Here is a 23,266-nt window from a genome sequence, read left to right on the forward strand (position 1 = left end):
TTTTTTTTTTTTTTTTGTTGTTGGGGGGGTGGGGGGGGGGGGGGGGGGGGGTTTAATGCTGTAAACACGTTGCAATCCAAAATCTATTTGATTTCTACATGCATTTATTATATAAAATTCAGCTGTATCTAACATCATTCCTCTCAGACTGATGCCTCATCTGATTATTGTCTTTTACAACTAAATATATCCCAAAACCCCTGATGTGCTGATAATCTTAATATTATTTAAAAAAATAAAATAAAAAAAAATCTATAAAAATAGCAGCTCAGCAACATACACAATTAAAACGCTATTATTTTGAATTTAGACGTCTAAAGTTGTTCTGTATGGTCAGCCTTTAGTCTTTATATTTGAAAATGAATTTTGGACACTAGAGATATTTAGAGTCTAGACACTGAGCCTGGTTTGGTCTCAGTAAAGATCTACCTGCTGGATCAGGGAAAGACAGACTGATGTACCAGTTCTCACTAAAGACGTCTGAAAGACTAGAAGAGTTGCTTCTTACTCCAAACACAAGTTCTCCAATCATATCTTTAATATGCTTTAATATGCATATTAAATGCTTTAATATGATGTCTTGAAGAGAAAGGACCACACTCTCTTTCCCTTAATGATGTTGTACTAAGAAAGCCTATAATCCCTAGGCATGACCCAGAGGAGAGAGTTAGAAGAGCAGGAATCCTAGAATCCTCCTTAATGAACACACTCGCTCTCTCCCTAATGATTCAACAACTAGTATTTGCTCTAGTCTGGACATCCGTTATTGCAGGATCATTTTGCATTACTGTAATCTGCTCTCTCTCTCAGAAAGATAAGTATGAAGAGATGTTATGTTAATAGAGGTCGGCCACTGTTTAGCAGCCTTGGTTTTGGGATATTTTTTCTTATGCATTTCCTAAACTAAAACTGAATTGAAACTATAAAACACCAAAGAAACTAAAAATAAAGTGAAAACTAACTAATTAAAAAATAATTTGAAAAATAAAAAACTCTAAACACAGTCTAATAAACATAAACAGCTCAGACAGCCTTATATACAGAATACACATAATCAACGATGCAAATAAAAACAAATTTTTGAATAAAACACATTAAAAGCATCTCTGACAGGATGCTGTATGGTTCCCAGCAGGAAGCAACACAGCATTGCAAACATTCCATAATCACTGCATTCTCAGATTCCCATGGAAACAGAGATTATTACAAAAGCTTTGAAAATTAATGATGGTTGAGCATGAAACGCATTTGAAATTTGAAACATACAAAACAGAAGCTAGCAATTTTGGGAACTGTGTTGCAGATCTATCTGCATTCTTAAAAAAATGTTAAAGCCTTATGATGCCATAGAAGAACATTTTAAGTTCTATTTGGTCTTTAGAAAACTGGGAAAATTCAAATATGTGTTAAAAGATTATAGGACAACCTATAATGTAGCATCAAGAAGCTAAACGACCAACGAAAGAAAAAAAATCAATAAATAAAAAAATAAGAAAAAAATTTTTACAACCCAAAATGCTGCAAAGAACCATTAAAAACCCTATAAGAGTGTAGAACTTCTCCATCTTCTCATATGTTTTAAAGCAAAACAAAACAAAAAAAAAATAGTAAAAATTGTCACAACGTGACTGAGTATTTGTGTGAGAGAGGGAAGAAAAAAAGAAACAAGACCTTAGATCGCAAACAGCAGAGCTGCTCTGTAATTAATGGGGCGGCAGAGAGTGAATGAGAACCACTAGAATGTGCTAATCTGATCTGGATAAATTAGAGGTTTGGAGTGTGATAAACTGGCAGAGAGAGCCGTGACACAGGCATGGAAATTACAAGCTCGGAGTTCTCTAACTTTCTCAGAATACGCTGCTCCGCTGTCTGTGGAACGGACAGCTCTTTTGTCCTCCATACATTTTTCTCAGAACAGAGACACAATGGCAGCCTGCCTGCATGAGGACAAACCAGACAGAAAACAGCAATCACACACTGTCGAGGATGAGCTGCTTTGAAAAGATGTGTGCTTGAAAGAGGGTGTCATTCATTTGAAGTGAGATGTCAAAGAATCAAAATCTATTCATCCACCTCTTCATTTTCTAACTAATATGTAACCAACCATCCATCTATCTACCCATCCATCTAACAACCATCTATCTATCTATCCATTCATCTATTCATCTATTATCTATCTATATCTAACATTTATCTAATCAACCGTCTATCTATCATTCATCCATCTAATCTATCCATCCATCCATCCATCCAACCAGCCATCTATCTATCCATCCATATCTAACCATCAGTCCATCTATTCAACCATTCATCCATCCATCCAATCAATCTATCCATCTAACATCTATCTAACCAACCAACCGTCCATCCATGGACTTAAGATTAAAAAAAATTGTCCTTTTTATGAAAAATTGTCCAAATGGTCCACTATCATCAGCCACCTGCCAATCAAAGATCTGTCAGCAAACTGATGTCACTCTGTTTTAATAAAAACAATATAGATTCATCGCAAAAACAACAAGATTCATCCCAAATTTAACCCCATGCAACTCTCTACCCAACTGAAAATAAGTTTCTGTTTTCATGCCATTATTTTTTCCCAAGAAAAATGTACAAACACAGCTTTTTAGCCTAAGAAGTTTTAGGTGAAACCGAGAAGGCATTGGGCCAACATGGCGAGACAAGCAGTTTTATCACAGCACTGAATTATACAGGAACTCCTAAAACACAGGTCATGGATCTCAGATGAATATACGATCACGAGAACCACAACTGTTTCCGAGAATCCCAATTAAAAGACTTTACGCCTCAGTTTAGTTTTAGCAGGAGACATGCACTGATCTCAGGCTGTGGCACAAAGTTAGCTTGCAGTCTGCTAATGACTCGGTCATTGTGTTATTTAATGTGACCCTCTGGTTGCTGGAAGGTTGCTTGGATCCAATCTCTTGTGCCATGCCCAGACTAACAGAGGAAAATAAAAGACATTTGATAAGTTCACCTCTGGACCATCAGTCTCTGGTGAAGAAAAACAGGTATGAAAACCCAACAGGATCAGGAAATGTTTGGATTAAAAAGTGTCCATTTAAATCCATAAATAACACTTTAGACACAGAGACAGAACTGCAGGCGGATCCACACACACATCTACGCTGAGAACGGATGCCAATCAATACAGACGGGAGTCGTGCCAAATAAAATGAGATGTACAATTCTTAAAATAGACAAAGATGTGAAGAGAAGGAATCCTATAGCGATCAGGGAGTTTGAGAGGATGAGCAAATGGTGGAGATAAACCACAGAACAGAGTCCTAGCCAAGCATGCCGCCCCAAGGGATGATGGGAAAGCAGACTGTGGCTGCCAGTGGCAGGGACAGATGCCCATGTGGCCAACAGCTGCTTTATTTGTAGGCCTATGTGTGTGTGGCTAGTTCCTCAAGAGTAAAGGATATGGCATTGAGCTCAGTCCATGACACACACACACACGTCAATGTTTCCACACTGAACAGCAGCAGATATGAGTGTTGTGTGTTATTGAGTGCAACATCAATAACTCTCTCCATTAATGTTATGCAAAAGGGTGTACACACACAAACAAACACACACTGTGCATGATGGGATAAAAAAAAAGAAAGAGAAAAGGTGACTGAAGGGTAGAGAGTGTATCTGAGGTAAGTTAAGGTTGATTTGGTCTGTTATTATCGGTGTTGGGGCTCGTTACAAGTCGCCCTCCATAGACCAGGCAGGGTGTGGAAAAAACACACCTCTTTATTCAGTTGGGCAGTGCAATGACACACACACACAGGGATCATTCTCCAACTGATCTCTATTAAGCCAACTATAATTACTACACCCTAGGCATGGGGGGGGGGAGGCATGAGATTCCTGGATGAGCCCATTCTAGCTATAAATTAACTGAAGGAAGTAGCTGCTTATGGGAACATTTACTAGTAAATCTGCCCCCAGTCCCTTAAACATGGTCACCAGTTCTGCCTGTTCACTGTTAAAGCATAAAGCGGCGGTTTGGTGAGAAGCCAAATTCACACACAAACACTAAAGGCAGTCCGAGTGTGTGTGACCCTGTGGATGTGGCATTAATTGGTCAGCAGTAGCGCCCCATGCAGAGAACTTCCTGTTCTTTGAACTCGTCCCACAGTTTTTAACATCTCTTACACTTTCACTCATAATGATGCACAGGTCAGTGGCACACAGCAGTCAATGAGCTCCAGATAACACTGTAATAAGGGTGTGTGTGTGCATGTTTATGTGGTTTATGAGGACACAAATTTGTATAATGACATGGGTATGATATAGGCATTACAACGAGAAGGTGATTTATGAGGACATTTCAGTGTCCACGTAATTCAAAAGGCTTATAAATAATTCAGAATGAGTTTTTTTGAAAATCTAAAAATGCAGAAAGTTTCCTGTAAGGGGTAGGTTTAGGGGTAGGGTTGGTGTAGGGCAATAGCACATACAGTTTGTACAGTATAAAAACCATTACGCCTATGGAGAGTCCCCATAAACCATAAAAACAAACCTCTGTGTGTGTGTGTGTGTGTGTGTGTGTGTGTGTGTGTGTGTGTGTGTGTGTGTGTGAGTGGAGGTGAAAATCCACTGAGATGTGTTCTCAATTATTTCAGAATTTCGGAAGCGACCTCCCATTTGCGGGCTGACACACACCATCACACACACATACATACACGCATATACTGTACACACACTAATCATTTAGATGCAGCAGATGATGTCACTGCCTGAGATTGCATCTCTATCTCCATTCTATCTATAGTCATTCTGAGGCACTATTTCCAGCACTGGATTTAAAACGCATTCCTGAGAATGCATGGACAAAGCTAGGGAACATTTAAACTCGACTCTCTACAGCAAGAGATGGACAGAGAGTGAAACAGAGTGCACTGAATAGATCAAAAGTGACAGTTAAAAACATGTTTAAAAAGTTACAATGTTACAATTTAAAATATATTACTCATTATATTATTTTAAATTGTAATAATATTTCACAGTATTACTGTTTTTACTGTATTTTGATCAAATAAATGCAGCCTTGGTGAGCATAAGAGACAATTCAGCAATTCATGGCATACAGTTGGACACAGTCTAATCGGTTTGTATACTACATATTTTGACAAATGTAGTATGTCATTTAGGTGCATACTATGTTGAGTTTACATACTATATATTGCAGAATTAGTGTGCTATTCTGAACATATCTCTGTCTATTGCATTGAAAAGCATGAGCTTCAAATAAAGCTACTCTTTAGTGAAAGTGTTGTGACATGTGGCCAAGTATGGTGACCCATACTCGGAATTAGTGCTCTGCATTTATCCCATCAAAAGTGCACACACACAGCAGTGAACACACACACACACACCGTGAACACACACCCGGAGCAGTAGGCAGCCATTTTTTTGCTGCGGCAGTTTGGGGTTCGGTGCCTTGCTCAAGGGTACCTCAGTTGTGGTATTGAAGGTGGGAGAGAGCGCTGTACATTCACTCCCCCCCACCTACAATCCCTGCCGGTATGAGACTCGAAACCGCAACCTTTGGGTTACGAGACCGACTCTCTAACCATTAGGCCACGACTTCCCCATCTATTTCTTAGTGCTTCTTTACTGCCCCCTATTATAGTAGATCTCTATTAAGCCAACTATAATTACTACACCCTAGGCATGGGGGGGGGGAGGCATGAGATTCCTGGATGAGCCCATTCTAGCTATAAATTAACTGAAGGAAGTAGCTGCTTATGGGAACATTTACTAGTAAATCTGCCCCCAGTCCCTTAAACATGGTCACCAGTTCTGCCTGTTCACTGTTAAAGCATAAAGCGGCGGTTTGGTGAGAAGCCAAATTCACACACAAACACTAAAGGCAGTCCGAGTGTGTGTGACCCTGTGGATGTGGCATTAATTGGTCAGCAGTAGCGCCCCATGCAGAGAACTTCCTGTTCTTTGAACTCGTCCCACAGTTTTTAACATCTCTTACACTTTCACTCATAATGATGCACAGGTCAGTGGCACACAGCAGTCAATGAGCTCCAGATAACACTGTAATAAGGGTGTGTGTGTGCATGTTTATGTGGTTTATGAGGACACAAATTTGTATAATGACATGGGTATGATATAGGCATTACAACGAGAAGGTGATTTATGAGGACATTTCAGTGTCCACGTAATTCAAAAGGCTTATAAATAATTCAGAATGAGTTTTTTTGAAAATCTAAAAATGCAGAAAGTTTCCTGTAAGGGGTAGGTTTAGGGGTAGGGTTGGTGTAGGGCAATAGCACATACAGTTTGTACAGTATAAAAACCATTACGCCTATGGAGAGTCCCCATAAACCATAAAAACAAACCTCTGTGTGTGTGTGTGTGTGTGTGTGTGTGTGTGTGTGTGTGTGTGTGTGTGTGTGAGTGGAGGTGAAAATCCACTGAGATGTGTTCTCAATTATTTCAGAATTTCGGAAGCGACCTCCCATTTGCGGGCTGACACACACCATCACACACACATACATACACGCATATACTGTACACACACTAATCATTTAGATGCAGCAGATGATGTCACTGCCTGAGATTGCATCTCTATCTCCATTCTATCTATAGTCATTCTGAGGCACTATTTCCAGCACTGGATTTAAAACGCATTCCTGAGAATGCATGGACAAAGCTAGGGAACATTTAAACTCGACTCTCTACAGCAAGAGATGGACAGAGAGTGAAACAGAGTGCACTGAATAGATCAAAAGTGACAGTTAAAAACATGTTTAAAAAGTTACAATGTTACAATTTAAAATATATTACTCATTATATTATTTTAAATTGTAATAATATTTCACAGTATTACTGTTTTTACTGTATTTTGATCAAATAAATGCAGCCTTGGTGAGCATAAGAGACAATTCAGCAATTCATGGCATACAGTTGGACACAGTCTAATCGGTTTGTATACTACATATTTTGACAAATGTAGTATGTCATTTAGGTGCATACTATGTTGAGTTTACATACTATATATTGCAGAATTAGTGTGCTATTCTGAACATATCTCTGTCTATTGCATTGAAAAGCATGAGCTTCAAATAAAGCTACTCTTTAGTGAAAGTGTTGTGACATGTGGCCAAGTATGGTGACCCATACTCGGAATTAGTGCTCTGCATTTATCCCATCAAAAGTGCACACACACAGCAGTGAACACACACACACACACCGTGAACACACACCCGGAGCAGTAGGCAGCCATTTTTTTGCTGCGGCAGTTTGGGGTTCGGTGCCTTGCTCAAGGGTACCTCAGTTGTGGTATTGAAGGTGGGAGAGAGCGCTGTACATTCACTCCCCCCCACCTACAATCCCTGCCGGTATGAGACTCGAAACCGCAACCTTTGGGTTACGAGACCGACTCTCTAACCATTAGGCCACGACTTCCCCATCTATTTCTTAGTGCTTCTTTACTGCCCCCTATTATAGTACACAAGTATTACACTCTCAAACAATTTAACGATTTAGTTCTTTCTTTGGATAAAAGAAAAAAAGATCAGTTCAGACTTGATAAACAACTTTAGAATGTGTTTTCACACTATTCTTTCTTCTGAGCACATACACACACAACAAAGGCTACAATGTTATCAGATAGAATACTGAAAAACACAAACCAGAAAAAAATACAATACTATAATAATTTCTCTATATCCAACTATACAGTCCAAGTACAGATGGCATATTGGTAATTCATTAAATCAATCACTCTAAATACAAAACAATAGAAGTCTTTGTAATGCTTACATACATTATTACGGCTGCTCTCTATCTCTTCCCCAGTGGGCTTTCCATCAACGTCATGCAGATCAATAACAAACTATCAGTGCACGCAGTCAATTTGAATGCAAATGTATGTGCACAATGAAAACTATATTTAGTATAGAGTTTAAATTCCTTGTCAAAAAAAACACATTAAATATCCGTGACGTGCATTTACACCTCAACATGTTCATTGTTTTTGCAGTTTATTTGCAGAAACTGAAATGATGGCAGAGACTGAATGTCTTTTTATCTGACTGTCATTTTAGTAACAACAGGCCAGATGTGCACAGCTTGTGCAAGCATCAAAGTGATGCCAGTGGCTTCAAGTTGGCACTGGCCGATGCCAGATGCTGAGTGGCCAAAATGTTATGACTGAGGGCAAATTTGGCTGAGTGCCATTGAATTAAACACATGGACATATGCATGCCTGCTAACATCTCTCAAGTTCACAACCGTCTGTCCTAGGCAACAACGAACATGTCAGACACATATGCCAGACAAAACCAAACAGGTTTTAAAAAAAAAATAGCATACACACATTGCAGATAGGTTTCACAAAATTGTTAGTTAAAACACCTGGCAGAACTGCACAGGTGCCGTTTGTCAGTCAACAAGAAAGTCACCCAAAATATGCTTCTCAGTTTTCTGTAATAGTCTAAAGGTGCTATCCTGCCACCTAGTGGCAAATAACTTTATTGCAAAAGTGAAAAGGCATCAAGATTGACAGGTGTGTGAATGTAAACACATTCAGGATGATGCAAAAGAGAGAAATATAAGGAGAGATAGCTTTTATATATGTAAACATTATTTAAATGATGAACTACTTTACACATGACCATTAAAAAGTGTTGGGTCAGTACAATAAAAAAAAGTAATACTTTTATTCAGTGAAGACGCAATAAATTGGTCAAGTGACAGTCAATTCACTTATAATGTTAAAAAAGGTTTATATTTTCAAATAAATGCTGCTCTTTAGAACTTCCCATTCATCAAAGAATCCTGAAAAAATGTATCACAGTTTCCACAAAAATATTAAGCTGCACAACTGTTTTCAACATTGAAAGTAATAATAAGAAATGTTTCTTTAGCATCAAATCAGCATAATAATAGGATTTCTGAAGGATCATGTGACACCGAAGACTGGAGTAATGATGCTGAAAATTCAGCTTTGCATCAGAGGAATAAATTATATTTTATATAATCTATTAAAATAGAGAATATTTATTTAAATTGTAATATTTATCAATATTCCTCTTTGTACTATTCCAGTGATTTGTGGTCTGTGTATCTAGCCTGTAGATGTCAGTATGGGCTCTTCTTTCTGATTTGGGGACACTCAAGTCCCAGCAGCAGACTACATATTAGTTCTGTATGAGAACTGCAATAAAGATAAGTTCTCTTTTGTAAGTTGCTTTGGATTCAAGTGTCATCTGTATGCTACATCTGTATGAACAGAGCTTTTTTCCCTGTTATATCAGTTCTGAAACCAGCACAAAACACACAAACTCACTCTCAGACATACCTGTCTGTCTCACAATTAAAGGGGTCATATGATGAGATTTCAAGTTTTCCTTTCTCTTTGGAGTGTTACAAGCTGATTGTGCATAGATAAGATCCCTGAAGTTGCAAAGACTAAAGTCTCAAAACCAAACAGATATTCTTTATCAAAGTTAAGACTCTGCCACGCCCCCCTAAAACGGCTCGTTCTAACACGCCCCCACATATCTACCTCACTATGTGGAAATATTAGCATAATGCCGCCCAAATGTTCACGCAAAGAAAGAAGGCGTGGTTTCAGTAACCGCAGTTAGTGTTGAAGCAGCCATGTCATTACATTGATTTCTGAAGGATCATGTGACACTGAAGACTGGAGTAATGATGCTGAAAATTCAGCTTTGCATCAGAGGAATAAATTATATTTTATATAATCTATTAAAATAGAGAATAGTTATTTAAATTGTAATATTTATCAATATTCCTCTTTGTACTATTCCAGTGATTTGTGGTCTGTGTATCTAGCCTGTAGATGTCAGTATGGGCTCTTCTTTCTGATTTGGGGACACTCAAGTCCCAGCAGCAGACTACATATTAGTTCTGTATGAGAACTGCAATAAAGATAAGTTCTCTTTTGTAAGTTGCTTTGGATTCAAGTGTCATCTGTATGCTACATCTGTATGAACAGAGCTTTTTTCCCTGTTATATCAGTTCTGAAACCAGCACAAAACACACAAACTCACTCTCAGACATACCTGTCTGTCTCACAATTAAAGGGGTCATATGATGAGATTTCAAGTTTTCCTTTCTCTTTGGAGTGTTACAAGCTGATTGTGCATAGATAAGATCCCTGAAGTTGCAAAGACTAAAGTCTCAAAACCCACAATGTGCTTGTCGGAAGGAGGGACTTTGTAGAAAATGAAGCATTTGAGAGAGGCGGGGCATAGAGGACCTACAATAATGTACAGTATTTGAAAAATAATGTGTTTTTTGAACATTAAAGCATGTCAACATATTCTGTTACACCAAATACACAAAATAATGATCTTTAAAAAAGCATAATATGACCCCTTTAAGAGAAATACACATTAGACACCCACATTTCCAGAGACAAACTATAACACATAAACAGATGGCAAGTCTATGGACATCACGAGCATTTAAAGAACCCATAATATCGAGCCCAATTAAACTAGAATTGTGTGACTTGTAGTCCATGTGTGTGAGCCTTGAGACATCATATAACAAAAGGTAGCCGCTCTGTTCTAGGTCGACTTTCATACTGTTGATATTGTGACTAGGGGACAATTTTGGCACAACCCCACTATGGTGGTGACTGTATGTAATGGATGTTGAGTAAAAAATAAAACACAAGAGATACAGAGTACAGGATCCACATGCGGGCAACAAAAAGAATTTGAAAAAAAATGAATTTTAATGCAAAGGAACTAAACTGAACTAGAAATAATGAACATATTTACATTACTAAATGTGTTTATTAGTTATACAATTTATTAGTTTAACAATATACATGTATTAGTTATAAAATGATAAGGTGTAGATTTTATTAGCTATTAGTTTTTAATGCATTCCCTGTAATTATGTCAAAATCTAGTTTCTAAACAAAAGGCTAAAAACGCAACAAGACTTTAAGAATCTGGTCTGCTGAGAATCATCCAATAATTCTTGAATTCGTTAAGATGAAGTGATGCGTGTGGTGTGTTATGGTAATTGTGGGAAAGGCAGTTCGCAGAATTCATTTAATTGATTTCAGGTCTGGAAAATCCCCTCCAAGACATGTGGTTAACTGCATGTATTGTGGGTAATGGGGGCATACATATTTATTCATGTTAAAATCCTTTCTTTTTCAATTTGTTAAATTTGCAGGTAGAAATTAAAGAACTGAGGTAGCCACACATTTACCCATAGGCCTTTCCTATGATGCAAAAGCATGGTATATACATGCATGTGCACACATTCAAACCTTGAGAACCATCTCTTTGATCCAAACAGAGAGAATGTGTTCCAAGATTACAAGGCCACACATCATTCAGCTATTTCTGCTCATGTGAGCGACTGAACATAAACTCTGAGAATAACAGGACATGCATGACGAATGCCACATGGAGCTCACACAGGCAGGTGCACACCCAAATATCTCCTCCTCCAGTTATACCTTTGGCCAAGGGTTTTCAGACTGGGGAGCCAAAACAAAAAAGTATACAAATAATAAAAATTTATAGAAAATAATAAAGTGTAAATAATAATAATAAACAGCTAAATAAATATAATGGGGGAAAAAAGTATGCTGGAGAAAGATTCTAGCTCACACAGACAGTGAGACGACACCAGTGTTTCAGTCATGCAAAGCAGGGTGGAGGTGGAGGTCAAGGACACCACTGTGACGTGCCTTTCATTTACTCTGCGAAAACAAATATGAGCTTTTGTTTCATAATGTCTCTTCTACTACCCTATCCCACCTTGTTTCTCTATTTTCCCCTCACCTCCCAGCTGAAAAGACCTGCTGTGTTTAAGACGATGGAGGCCAGCATAAGATGCTAGGATGCTCACAAGGCTTCTTAACTACTTTCATCAGTATGGCTACTTTTCAACAAGCTTCACTAACTAAATTAGCTGTGAGGAAGGAGAGAAGTAAGAAACGAGAGAGAAAGGAAAACGAGGACAGTCTTGCTGAAATTACCAGTTTAGACTACCATTGAACGAAAAAGAGAAAAAAAATTATTGTTGAAATGACCATTGAACAGAAAGTTAGTGTCCTCACCAGGGTTCTCAACTAGAATAACCAGCAATGCTGTTGTACCTTGGTTAACCTGCTTCAACATTTAAGCTGTGAGGGAAAAGGAATGAAGAGGAGAGGGAATATAACAGAATACAGTCATGTTGAAATTACCAACTTAGTCTAGGCTTGTATTACAGTAAGCTGGTAACCCACCAAGGCTAACAAGCTTCCCTAGCTGATGAATACTTCAGAAAGAAATCAGGAGAAGATATTGAAAATGGTAAAAAGGCATTTTTGGTAAAATGACCAGCAATATAATGGTGTGCCTACCAGACTTCTTGACTAGCTTAACTACGAAAGTACCTTATTTGGTCACCAGCAAATGTCGTTTTTGATGCTGCTTTCCCCCATCGTTCCATAACAAGCTTTTGAACAAGTTTAATCAAGTCTACCGTAGCGTTACTGGTGACACCAGCACTAATTCAGAATAAACCATTCACACTGCTCTAAGCTGGTCTTTTCAGCAAAACTATCCTACTTTTCTCCACTATCCTCTTATTCTTTCTTTCCCATCTCCTCAAAGCTAATGACGCGAGCAGAAGCAGGAACAGGAAGCGTCTTTAAGGTCAGCACTCTGGAGGAGGGCTGCGAGTTTCTCCCAGAGAGACGCTCCCCTCTCAGGGCCTGCACCTCTGACTCTCTGATCTGCCCACAGGGAGTGTGTCAGAAAACTGATCCCTTTCATCTCCTCTAGGGCTCCCTTCCAAGATGCTGTTTGATGACTCCGAGTCTCTGCTGTCCAGTTTGCTATTCATCTCGCTCCTTTCTCACCGCATCGTCACTCCTTTGATTCATAGCTACACTGTTCTGTGCAAAAGGCGAGAGCTCCATGTGACTTAGCTAGAAAAGTGGACTAGATGATGTAATGCAGTTGAATTAATTTGTCTGTTGTCTTGAAAAATGAATGGGGGAAATTGTAATGCTCAACATGGTGGCTATGGGAAACAAAGCCCTGTCTTCCAGTTAAACAAGTCAAAGTTGACGTTCTAAAAGGTCTAACCTCACAATTTCCTTCCCAGCATCAGAACCACTGCAAGTGGGGGGCCAGCATTATGTGGGAGACCCCTCATAACATTGTGAGCCTGTTTAGAGCTGTTTTACACTGCACAGAAGCCAAATCTAAGCTGCAAATATACTGGGAGCATAAATATATTTACTTGGATTCAAAATAATGGGAAACAATAGATCACAGCCATGCTGATATTACATTGATACTGAAAAAGTAGAAAACCAGTCTAACTTACATCATGGTTAAGTGTTGATTATTTCATTTATTAGTAACACTTTGCAGCAAGGTTCAGTTTGTTAATATTACTTGTGTTTTGAGTAGCAAATTAGCATATTAGAATGATTTCTGAAGGATCGTGTGACACTGAAGACTGGAGTAATTATGCTGAAAATTAAACTTTGCCATCACAAGAATAAATTACATTTTAAAATATATTCAAATAGAAAACTGTTGCTTAAAATTGCAATAATATTTCATAATATTATTCTTTTACTGTATTTTAGATCAAATAAATGCAACCTTTGTGAGCATAGGAGACTTTTTTCAAAAACATTTTTAAAATATTTTTGCGCTATTGTCATTAATCTGTAGTTTCACAAATTTAAAAATACAAATGTATTAATACATATAACAATTAAAATAAACCTAATTAACAAATTCTGTAAAGTACTGTTCATCATGTTACCTAAAGCATTATCTAATGTTAACGCACTGAACTTTACTGTAAAAGTGATACTAAAATATTTCAGCATGGAAAATGACACTTGATGAGAAAAGTTGGCCATCATGTCGTAAAAATAAAATAATAATAAACACTCAACCTTGACTGGCTAAACCAGTACCTAAATAAACCAGCCTGGAAAAGGAGGGAAATCATGCTGGTCTAATCTGGTCTGTTCAGCAGGACCATGAGAACTATATGACTTTACAAATATATCTAAATAAAAACAAAACATTCATTCAATAATTGCTAACACAACAACATGTGGCCAATATCCAGCTGGGGGAAATGTTTCTGGTCTGGCCAACTGCAAAACGATATATTTTTTCAATTATTTTGTCTTGCCATGTTACATTCAGCAGATTTTCCACTTGTTTTTCCTTTCTCTCTCTCTACGAGGTCAAAAATCCAACTAGACTGAGCAACTCTCAAATGAGCGTCTGTTCTACAGCCCCACTGTTGATGAGTCTGTAATGTCTCGCCCATCGCTTGTAAGAACTTCTGATTTTCAACACCAATTGTGGATCAGATCTGAAGGGCCCTGAGGTGATGTTATCGAATCTGATTCAGCCATGCGCCTCTGGAATGAAATGTGGAATAGAATCATCTGTGTCCCTCCCCGGATTGATTCAGATAATTAAATTCAAGGTCTTATATAAGGGAAGGATTGTTTTTGTCCTTTCGCCAGAAGCACGTTCCAGAACGTGCAAGTCTCATGGGTTCTAGAGCACAGAGCATAACAAAGACGTGAGAACAGTGTTGTTAATTAGAACAAAGCAAATATAACGGCCAGAAAAAAAGCAACAAGCACACAGGGAACTACAAATACTCTCGTCATGACTAATCAACCAATTAAAGCTAATTTTACACCCTCACTCTAGAATACGGTTAGGGTTAGTGATGGAATGTAATGGAAAGCAATGTTTCACTCTCTTTCTATCTATTTGTCATAATGTGACTGTAGTGACCACAGAAGACAATAACCTACTCAAACTTGCTTGTGTGTGTGTGTGTGTGTGTGTGTGTGTGTGTGTGTGTTCTGGTCCACAGTGTGTATGTGGGTCATGGGAATGGGTTGGGTGTCCTCTATCCCAGTGTGCACTCAGCTGGCTCAATTTATATTATTTAATATGACCACTTGTCACACACTCATATACACACACATAACTAGTCATCCAAGTGAGGACATAAGACTTCTATTGTTTTTAAATAAAGCTAATTATAATTACTAACCCAAACCCAAAATACACCATTTAATAAAATAAAATAAAAAGGAAATTCCCCATCATATATTGTGTTTATTGGAATTAAAATCACGTCAAAAGTAAATAAATGGCAAATTGAGCCATTTCTATCACCACACACAAAATCAGAATAATATGTAATTTTGGTTTTATTACAGTAATATGGTTTTGTCACTTTTGTCACAAAAAATCCCAGCTATCAAATTGCATCTTTCTCCACTGACAGCTGAAAATAATAATAATAATAAACCACTTTAAAGGTTTTAATACATTTATTCAGCTTTGACTAGAGTTCTGAGAAAAACAAGTTGAAAAAAAAGAAAATATAATATATTATGATAATATAATATAATATAATATATTTATAAATATTAAATATTTATTTTTTTAAAGCAGTTATTCAAATGCAAGTGTTTGAAAGCAGGTGCATTTCAGTCATTTAAAAAAAAAAAAAAGTAAATAAAATGAAATAAAATAAAGATTCTGCATCATTTATAATTGATGATGACTGTATATGATTACTGAGATTAATTCATGCAAATAAATACATAAATAAATCTGCTAACATCCAATCAAACATGTTTTAATCTAAAGAAAGGACTTCAATTTTTGAGCATCACCATTTCTAGCGTTTCCATCAACCACCCCACACACACAAAATCAGAATTATCAACACCAGTCCTCACCAAAGATGACTTTAAATATGTCTCAGTGGTGTGATCTGTGGATGAGGGCCACACACAGAGGAAGAGACAGAACAAGGAACTGTGATACTGAGTAAGAGGAAAGAAGGAAGCAAAGAGAGAGAGAGAGAGAAAGAGAGCAGATCAGGCTGACTGAATGGTTTCCAGACGTGTGAATGGTAAACAACTGGTTAATCGTGCGGGCATAAAAATCTGTGGCATTCAGAATCTCTGACCAAACATCCCAGACTCCTCCAGAACCACTACCAGAGAACGGACACGCATGGACAGATCCATATGCACGCAAACACATGCTCGCTTTGTCGCCATTTCTTGTCTGATATCTACTGTTGAGTATTTCCAGAAGCCTAGCATGAAAGAGTTGAAAACAAATGGCAAATCAAATCTCCATCCCATCTGACATGCTTTGAAGTCATCTGTGCATGAACAGGAACCTTCACGTATATAGATTTGACTGATGACGCGAATGTGACACAATTACAGAGAAAGAGACATGTGTGTGCAATATTTATTCTCTCTATATGGATTTTGCTCCATGTATTTAGAGGGCACATTCCCAGGCTGGGTGTTGGGATTCTCTCCTCCACTGTTTCCCACACAGAGCTCACAGGAGGCCCTTTGTTCCAGCTCCATGCGGCGGGGGACCCAGATTCAGCAAAGCGGCCCCTGAGAGACCTCCCTGCATTCTTCTGTAGGACAACGCCATCCACACCTCACCTTCAGCGGTGGTCACTGCATTGCTATCCCTCCAGTCTTTGAATCTTGTCTATTTATTCATGTCTACTAGCTACTTTTCACTGACTACCGCTGTTTCACACTGACAGCAGTTTGTTTCAAAAAGTTTTGGTTATTTGACATAACATGAGTGACTAATTTCAGCTGATTTCTTAATGTAAATGAGCAGTGACAAAATGCAGCGACTATCAATAGGAGTGCAAACAGTGAAGTTCAAGACTTTTTACATTTTAAAAAATAATAGAGTGACTGTAGTGATCACTAGCGATGAAATCACTGTCAGTGTGAATAAAACTTAAAGGTATGGTTCACCTGAAAAAATTTCAATTTTGACATAATTTACTTGTGATGTAGATACCAGCCTGTGCCTAACAACAATAGTCCTCTTTGACTTTCACTGCATGGACAAAAAACACTGAGAATTTTTCATAATATCTTCTTCTGTGTTTCACATAAGAAAGCCTTACAGGTTTGGAAAGACATAAAGGTTATTAAAAGATGAAAAAATATATATTTTTTGGGTGAACTATCCCTTTAACTGTCCACTTTTAGGACATACATAAACACCCAAAACTCAATGCCCTAACTAGACAAAAAACAATGAGATAGAAATCACTGTAGCTGTGATATTGTCACCTGCCTGCAAAATGCATCCTTTTCCATTGACAGCTGGTAAAAATGGCTAAATATCTTGTGTGTGTGTGTGTGTGTGTGTGTGTGTGTGTGTGTGTATATATATATATATGTATGTATGCACAGTATGTTGTATTATGTGTGTGCATTTACAGTACATATTCAAAGTAAAAAAAAATTGTATGGTATATTATTATAGAGTAAATTCTACATATTGTAAAGACGTTTTTTTTTATTTAAAAAAACTATGGTTTTAAAAGCATGAAATGGATTACCTTTAACAATTGTGTCCAGAACTCAGTGCTGATATACAGAGATGGAAGAGTTATCTTATCTTGAATCTTATTCACTTTGGACAAAGTTCTGAGACCAGCAGGGATCAAATCTCAGATCAAAGGATCAATCTAAATCTAAACTCAGTCTAAACTGGAATGTGAAATTATCAATCAATCCATTCACCAGTGTAGTTTGAGGTCTACTGCGAAGAGTGAAGTTCTGCTCTGTATAAAACATATATTTTATCCAAAATGACTCTGGGACAGTTCTACTTGAGTAAAGTGTGCTAAAGGACACAGTGTCAATGGCTAATGGATTATCCCTTGTGTGATTTGAACCTATAGCCTTTGGTTTCCCAGCCCAGCTATTTAGCCACTGCATCACACCACCCAACTGATCAACAGTTGTGGTGAAGTTTTAGCAGGAAACAAAGTGAGACTCTTGAAGACAGCAGAGAGTTGCTTGGAGTAACACCAACCCGAATGTGAAAGAGCATCCGATGCGAGTCATAGAGACCCTGGATGACTTAAGGTAAACTGCTGAAAAGCTAAAACTAGCTTAAAGTGGTTTTACATGGTTTCTAGCTGGTCGCTAGCTAAACAAGTCTAGACATTCACATTCATTCCAAATTAGCTACAAAATGTTACAAATATCTTGTATTGTTTCTGTTCTGCATCTTGCTGGCAGACAGACTGTTCTGTTGGAAACACAGAGTGTTAGGCCAAATTTCAAAGACTGCTTAATTGAGAAAGAAGAAAAATGTCAGACAGAAAGGGGGGTGAAGAAAAGACAGCTCTTTTTTGGACTGCAGTAGAGAGTGTGTGTTTTTACTGGAGATCACAATCCTTACATGCTGCTCCAAGTCAACATGAAATCTACATCAACCCTGTTTGGTTTAATACAAGTTCTTGGTCTTATGGGAATGATTCACCAGTGCATAATTGTCCAAAAACGACAACAAAACAAAAAAAGTTTGTAATTTTACATCAAAATGTAATAATTTGCTACAACTCAGAAATAACTTCACTGATTGATAAAAAAAATCATCATAATCGCTTGTTATTTTTTTTAATTCCCTTCCACAATCCATTTTTTACTTGAAAAAAATGTCACATTATGGAAAGCACAAGCTTAAAAAATACAGCATGTTCTATAAAGCTTTTGACCAAGAGTACACAAATCATTCAGTACCATAGTATACTAAATATCAAAGTAGCATTGCATTACCATCTAACACTATGGTACCACCAGTACTTTTAATAAAGGCATTAATATGAAGGAAAGCCATATATAGTTTATTTCTATCCGTTTCTCTTTTGCGCTGCATTGTTGATGGCCAGGATTTGGCTGGTTGCTATAGAGATTGATGGGAGGCAGGGCAACCACATTTGGGTATGGGAGACGGAACAAGTGAGAGTGAGGGAGAGAAAGAGAGAGAACATTGTCATAATTGCATGTTCTGCTGATGGTGCTTAAGAAGTGAAGCCAGCAGGGAAATGAAAGACAGATCGCCGTTTGCAGCGTAACCTCTCTGAGAACGAGAGAGTGATAGATGTGAGAGAAAGAGAATTTCATTGGGCCACAAACACCACAAAACAGCCTTGGCACTATACAACAACCCCAAATCACTCTGAGACAAAAACTTGGAGAATTTGGAGAGAGAGAGAGAGAGCACGAGAGAGAAAGAAAGGGGAAACAACAAAGAAAACAAAACTTGGCAACTTCAACGTCTCCTGGCTGTTAATGCTACAGCAATCCTCTGTGTTACCTTACATCGGTTAAGCCGTTTGTCACTGGTCGTTAGGGTGAGTTATCTTTTGAGGCATGAAATTAGAGCCAGACATCCATTCTCAAAGTAAACACTTCTCTCTGAGGGGCAACAGATCTGTTATAAATCTATTAGGAGTCAGTTGGTGTGACCCAAAGGTAATTTCTCGTTAATGGAGGAGCTCTGTGGGTGCATTTGGCTTTTCCATCTATAATTTCTTGAGTGATTATTTGCAATGTGTTTCTTTGTTCTTGAGAGCCCACATACACATACTAGACCCAAGCCAGATGGGAGCTGGCAAACCTCTGACTGTATAACTTCAGGTTTGCATTGGGTTTACCCTGCTGAAAAAAACACTTAAACTAACCTAAGCTGGTCTGCAGCTTGGTCAGTCTGAAAAGTGCCCAAAAGTGCTTCTGAAGTGGCATTTAGGAGTCTTTACAACACAGAGGTTTCAGTTTAACGCTTTTCAGGGGTGGCACACATGCATTTACACTTAAATTACAACTTACAAGGGCTGACGTTGGTCAGGGCAGACATAGTTTAGTCTGGCTTTTATGTGGCATTGTGTATTTATGCTGAATTTTTAGCAGTCACATAGTAGCCTTAAACCGGCTATGCAAAGATGCCTTAAAACCAGCCAGCAGACCAGCATGACCAGGCTAAGGGAGACCAGCTACTTTTTTCTAAGCAGGGTCAAGACAAACATAATTAGTTTTAGAAGTAACTGTTGTGTTGTGCACTAGCACATACACAGTCCATCTCACAGTTTGTCCTAACCTCAAAACCAGTTTCTAGTGAAAAGTAATTGATCTGTCCACACTGAATGGCTCACCTTTTGACTACGTCATCTCCACTCCAACACGTGAGCTCGTCGATGCCCATCTCTCCCTCGCACAACGTCTCCGGAAGTATGGAGAAGAAAGACTTATACCGGGAGATATACCCCGTAAACTCCCTACAACACAAATAAATAAATAAACAAGACATTCAGATAATAAGTAATATTGTGAGACGTAAAAGTTTTTAAATGTTTTGAATGATAAATCCAGAGACCCCATTGTTAACAACAGCTTTAGGAACGTATTTTGAGGCTATTTGAGGCTATAAAATTAAATTAAATTAAATAAAAAAAAATTATTACATTTAATTAAAATATATATATGTTAATTAAAAAAGTGTGTGCATATTGTCCCTCTATCAGATAGATTTGGTGGAGGGACGGAGATGAAAAATTGTCTGTCCAAACAAGTATATTTCAGGGATGACCTTTACAGCGATGGTAGTTACGGGTCACATGCTTAGTAAGGAACCAATCAGGCAACCTGAAATTACAATTACTATTACTGTTTTTGTAATTATGAAATTGCAATTACGGTTTTCACACTTTGGTTTATTTGCTTGATCTGAACCCAAGTTCGATTCGATCCCTCACCCATCAGACGTTCAGTTTTCAGTTTCTAAATAACATCCAGAGTCAATATCGAACAAATTATGTGTTAACATTAGTGGTTCACATGCAAAAATTAGGCCAGACTGCATTCATACCAAATGTGAATCAGATGGGAAACCACATGAACCATAGTCAGACTTGGGTACAACTTTTCAGCTTTCACAGCAACCAAACAAACCAAACACTAATGACAAAAGGGCTCGATCAGCACCAATAGCACTAGTGTGAAAGCACCCTAACTGGTAAGGTAGTAAGTGGGTAAAAAGAGGCAGAGATAATCTATATTACCCAAGGAAAGCACACACAGAGATTCAAATTTTAAGTAAGATTATCAGAAATAAATGCAATTTTTTTTAGTAAATATATTCATGCTTACCGTGCAACTTTTTTCAGAGTTCTACCTCCATCGCTCTTGGATGTTTTCAGAGGGAGTGAACTGATAACGGTCAAATCCCCCAGTACAACACAATGGAACAGTCCAAAGGAGGATGAGGCAAGCAGTTTGGAGGACAGAGAGATGGAAGAAACCAAAGGGCAACAAAACAGGGGGAGGGGATGATGGTGAGAGGGAGAGAAAAATCATGAAAATCATTCATGCACATGCAAACCAGACCTGGAAGATGGGTTATATCACACTAGCAATGAAACTCAACCAGGCGGATTCAGGAAGTACCGAGATCACACTGACCAAACCGAGATCACAACAAAAAGTATTTGAAAATTAGACAAAAAGAGATGTATTTTACATTTACAAATGATGTAATCGAATCATTCTGTGTTTAGTGTTGCTTTAATGCTTCAAAAAGCATTACTGATGTCTTTAGTTAAAATTTATCCATGAAATTGACTATGAACTAAGAATTTTTACTTCCAGAACCCTACTGTTGAACTCCATTATTCATGTCGATGGAGATTCAACATGGATGTAACAGACAGCTTAGCAGTCCATTAAACCATTGTGTTCTGACCTCTGATCTTAATAATGATGATCACTCTAGCTATTCTTTGAAAATAATTGTAAATTTTTCATTTATAAATTTCCTGGCTTGCTTGACAGAGCATTTCTGAAGACTTTTAGTGCAGAGAGATGATGTCATCTGTACAGTGATGAGTGTTTGCTGTCCTCTGCTCCACTGACTCCTGCACACCGGAAAAAAAACCTCTAATCCATTTATCTCTCTGTGTTCCTGCAGGCAACAGTCTCAGTGCCAGTTACAGCACTGTCCTTGCCAGCCTACCACTTAGTGATGGCTATCTGCAGCGTGTGTGTGAGGGCCTTTTCACGATCTGGGTCTGAAGACACAATGTCCAATAGCATAATCAGGGTCTTTTGAGACACTTGCCAAATGGGTAAATGTGTCTGTTTGACCAAAGTGTGTGTACCTGCATGTATATTTACACACTTTATGACATGTTTCTTATTTCAGACAGCAAGGAATCACATGCCTAGGAGTATAGAGGTTAGTTTTTATGTACATGTCATAACGCTTTCTATGCCAGATTACAAAAGTGTATTATATAGTAAAATAGATGGACACATTTTTTTTTTAAATGTTTTGAATGTTTTGTAATGAACCCTTAAAAAATACAGAATATGGGATGTTGGCCAATAGTTTGACCATGATGTGTCAACAATTAATAGCAGGGTTAAAAATAAACACATAAAGGAATACATAAATGAAAATAAATAATACATAAAATAAAATACGATATACAAAGGTACATTTAATATAAATTTCAATGCATTGTTATTGTGTGTGTGTGTGCCTAATTAACCATATTTTGGGGACAAATTTGTACCCAAAAGTGAGCTAAACCTGACAAAATCTTCAAAAACCTCCCTTTGGGGACGTCCTCATTTGTAAAATTGGTATAAAAAGTTTTTTTTTTTATTTGTAAAAAATGCAGAAAGTTTCCTGTAAGGGGTAGGTTTAGGGGTAGGGTTGGTGTAGGGTGATAGAATATACAGTTTGTACAGTATAAAACCATTACGCCTATGGAATGTCCCCATTTAGATAGCTAAATAAACGCGCGCGAGCGAGCGTGTGTGTGTGTGTGTGTGTGTGTGTGTGTGTGCGTGTAAAATTATTAGAATGAAATATATGATTATAAATTAATTTAATTTATTAACATTTAAAATATTTAAAATAGTTTTAGATTAACTATAAACCTGTCAACTACCAGTAAATTTATAATATTGGTTGTCATATCAATTATCGGGATTGGCCAATTAATTGAAATACTGGTGCATCCCTAATTTATCATTTAAAGGCAGATCTTCAGGTTACAAAACTCTACCTCAAGACTTTGAAGTATCAAAGAGCTGTAAAAATAGTTTTTTCAATAAATGAGTTTTGGTGACAGAACAGAGGATCCAGCCTAACCTGTAAAGGTGAGCCAACATGCCGATCTTATCGGCTCCTGGAATGTCCGGTGAGCTGTTGGCAGGTGGCGGTGTGACTGAAGTTGGAGGAAACGTTCTGACTGTGGTTGAAGACACATTTGAAGAGTGACCACATACCTTATCCACCTGAAAGACAGAGAGACAGATGAGAGAGGGTTATGTTATGTCCCTTCAGGAAGACAGAACGGATGACGTAAGTGTGTTTGTCTC

The 23,266-nt window shown here is 37.8% G+C and overlaps 1 protein-coding gene across 1 annotated transcript in view; it reads right to left on the bottom strand.

Annotated features, from left to right (window-relative positions):
• The window catches only part of LOC107568733 (glypican-5-like), a gene marked incomplete at its 3' end in the record, with an annotated part of 62,365 nt that overhangs the window by 1,951 nt on the left and 37,148 nt on the right, over positions 1-23,266 (bottom strand). Inside the window, exons 4-6 of the mRNA XM_016254724.1 lie at positions 23,037-23,182; positions 21,029-21,088; positions 20,035-20,157 (exon numbers count right to left, since the gene is read on the bottom strand). Of these exons, the coding sequence (XP_016110210.1) occupies positions 20,035-20,157; positions 21,029-21,088; positions 23,037-23,182 (329 nt within the window). The remainder of the gene's footprint in view (positions 1-20,034; positions 20,158-21,028; positions 21,089-23,036; positions 23,183-23,266) is intronic.

Source organism: Sinocyclocheilus grahami, unplaced genomic scaffold (assembly GCF_001515645.1).
Source record: "Sinocyclocheilus grahami isolate Dianchi unplaced genomic scaffold, SAMN03320097.WGS_v1.1 scaffold1277.1, whole genome shotgun sequence".
Lineage (NCBI taxonomy): Eukaryota > Metazoa > Chordata > Actinopteri > Cypriniformes > Cyprinidae > Sinocyclocheilus > Sinocyclocheilus grahami.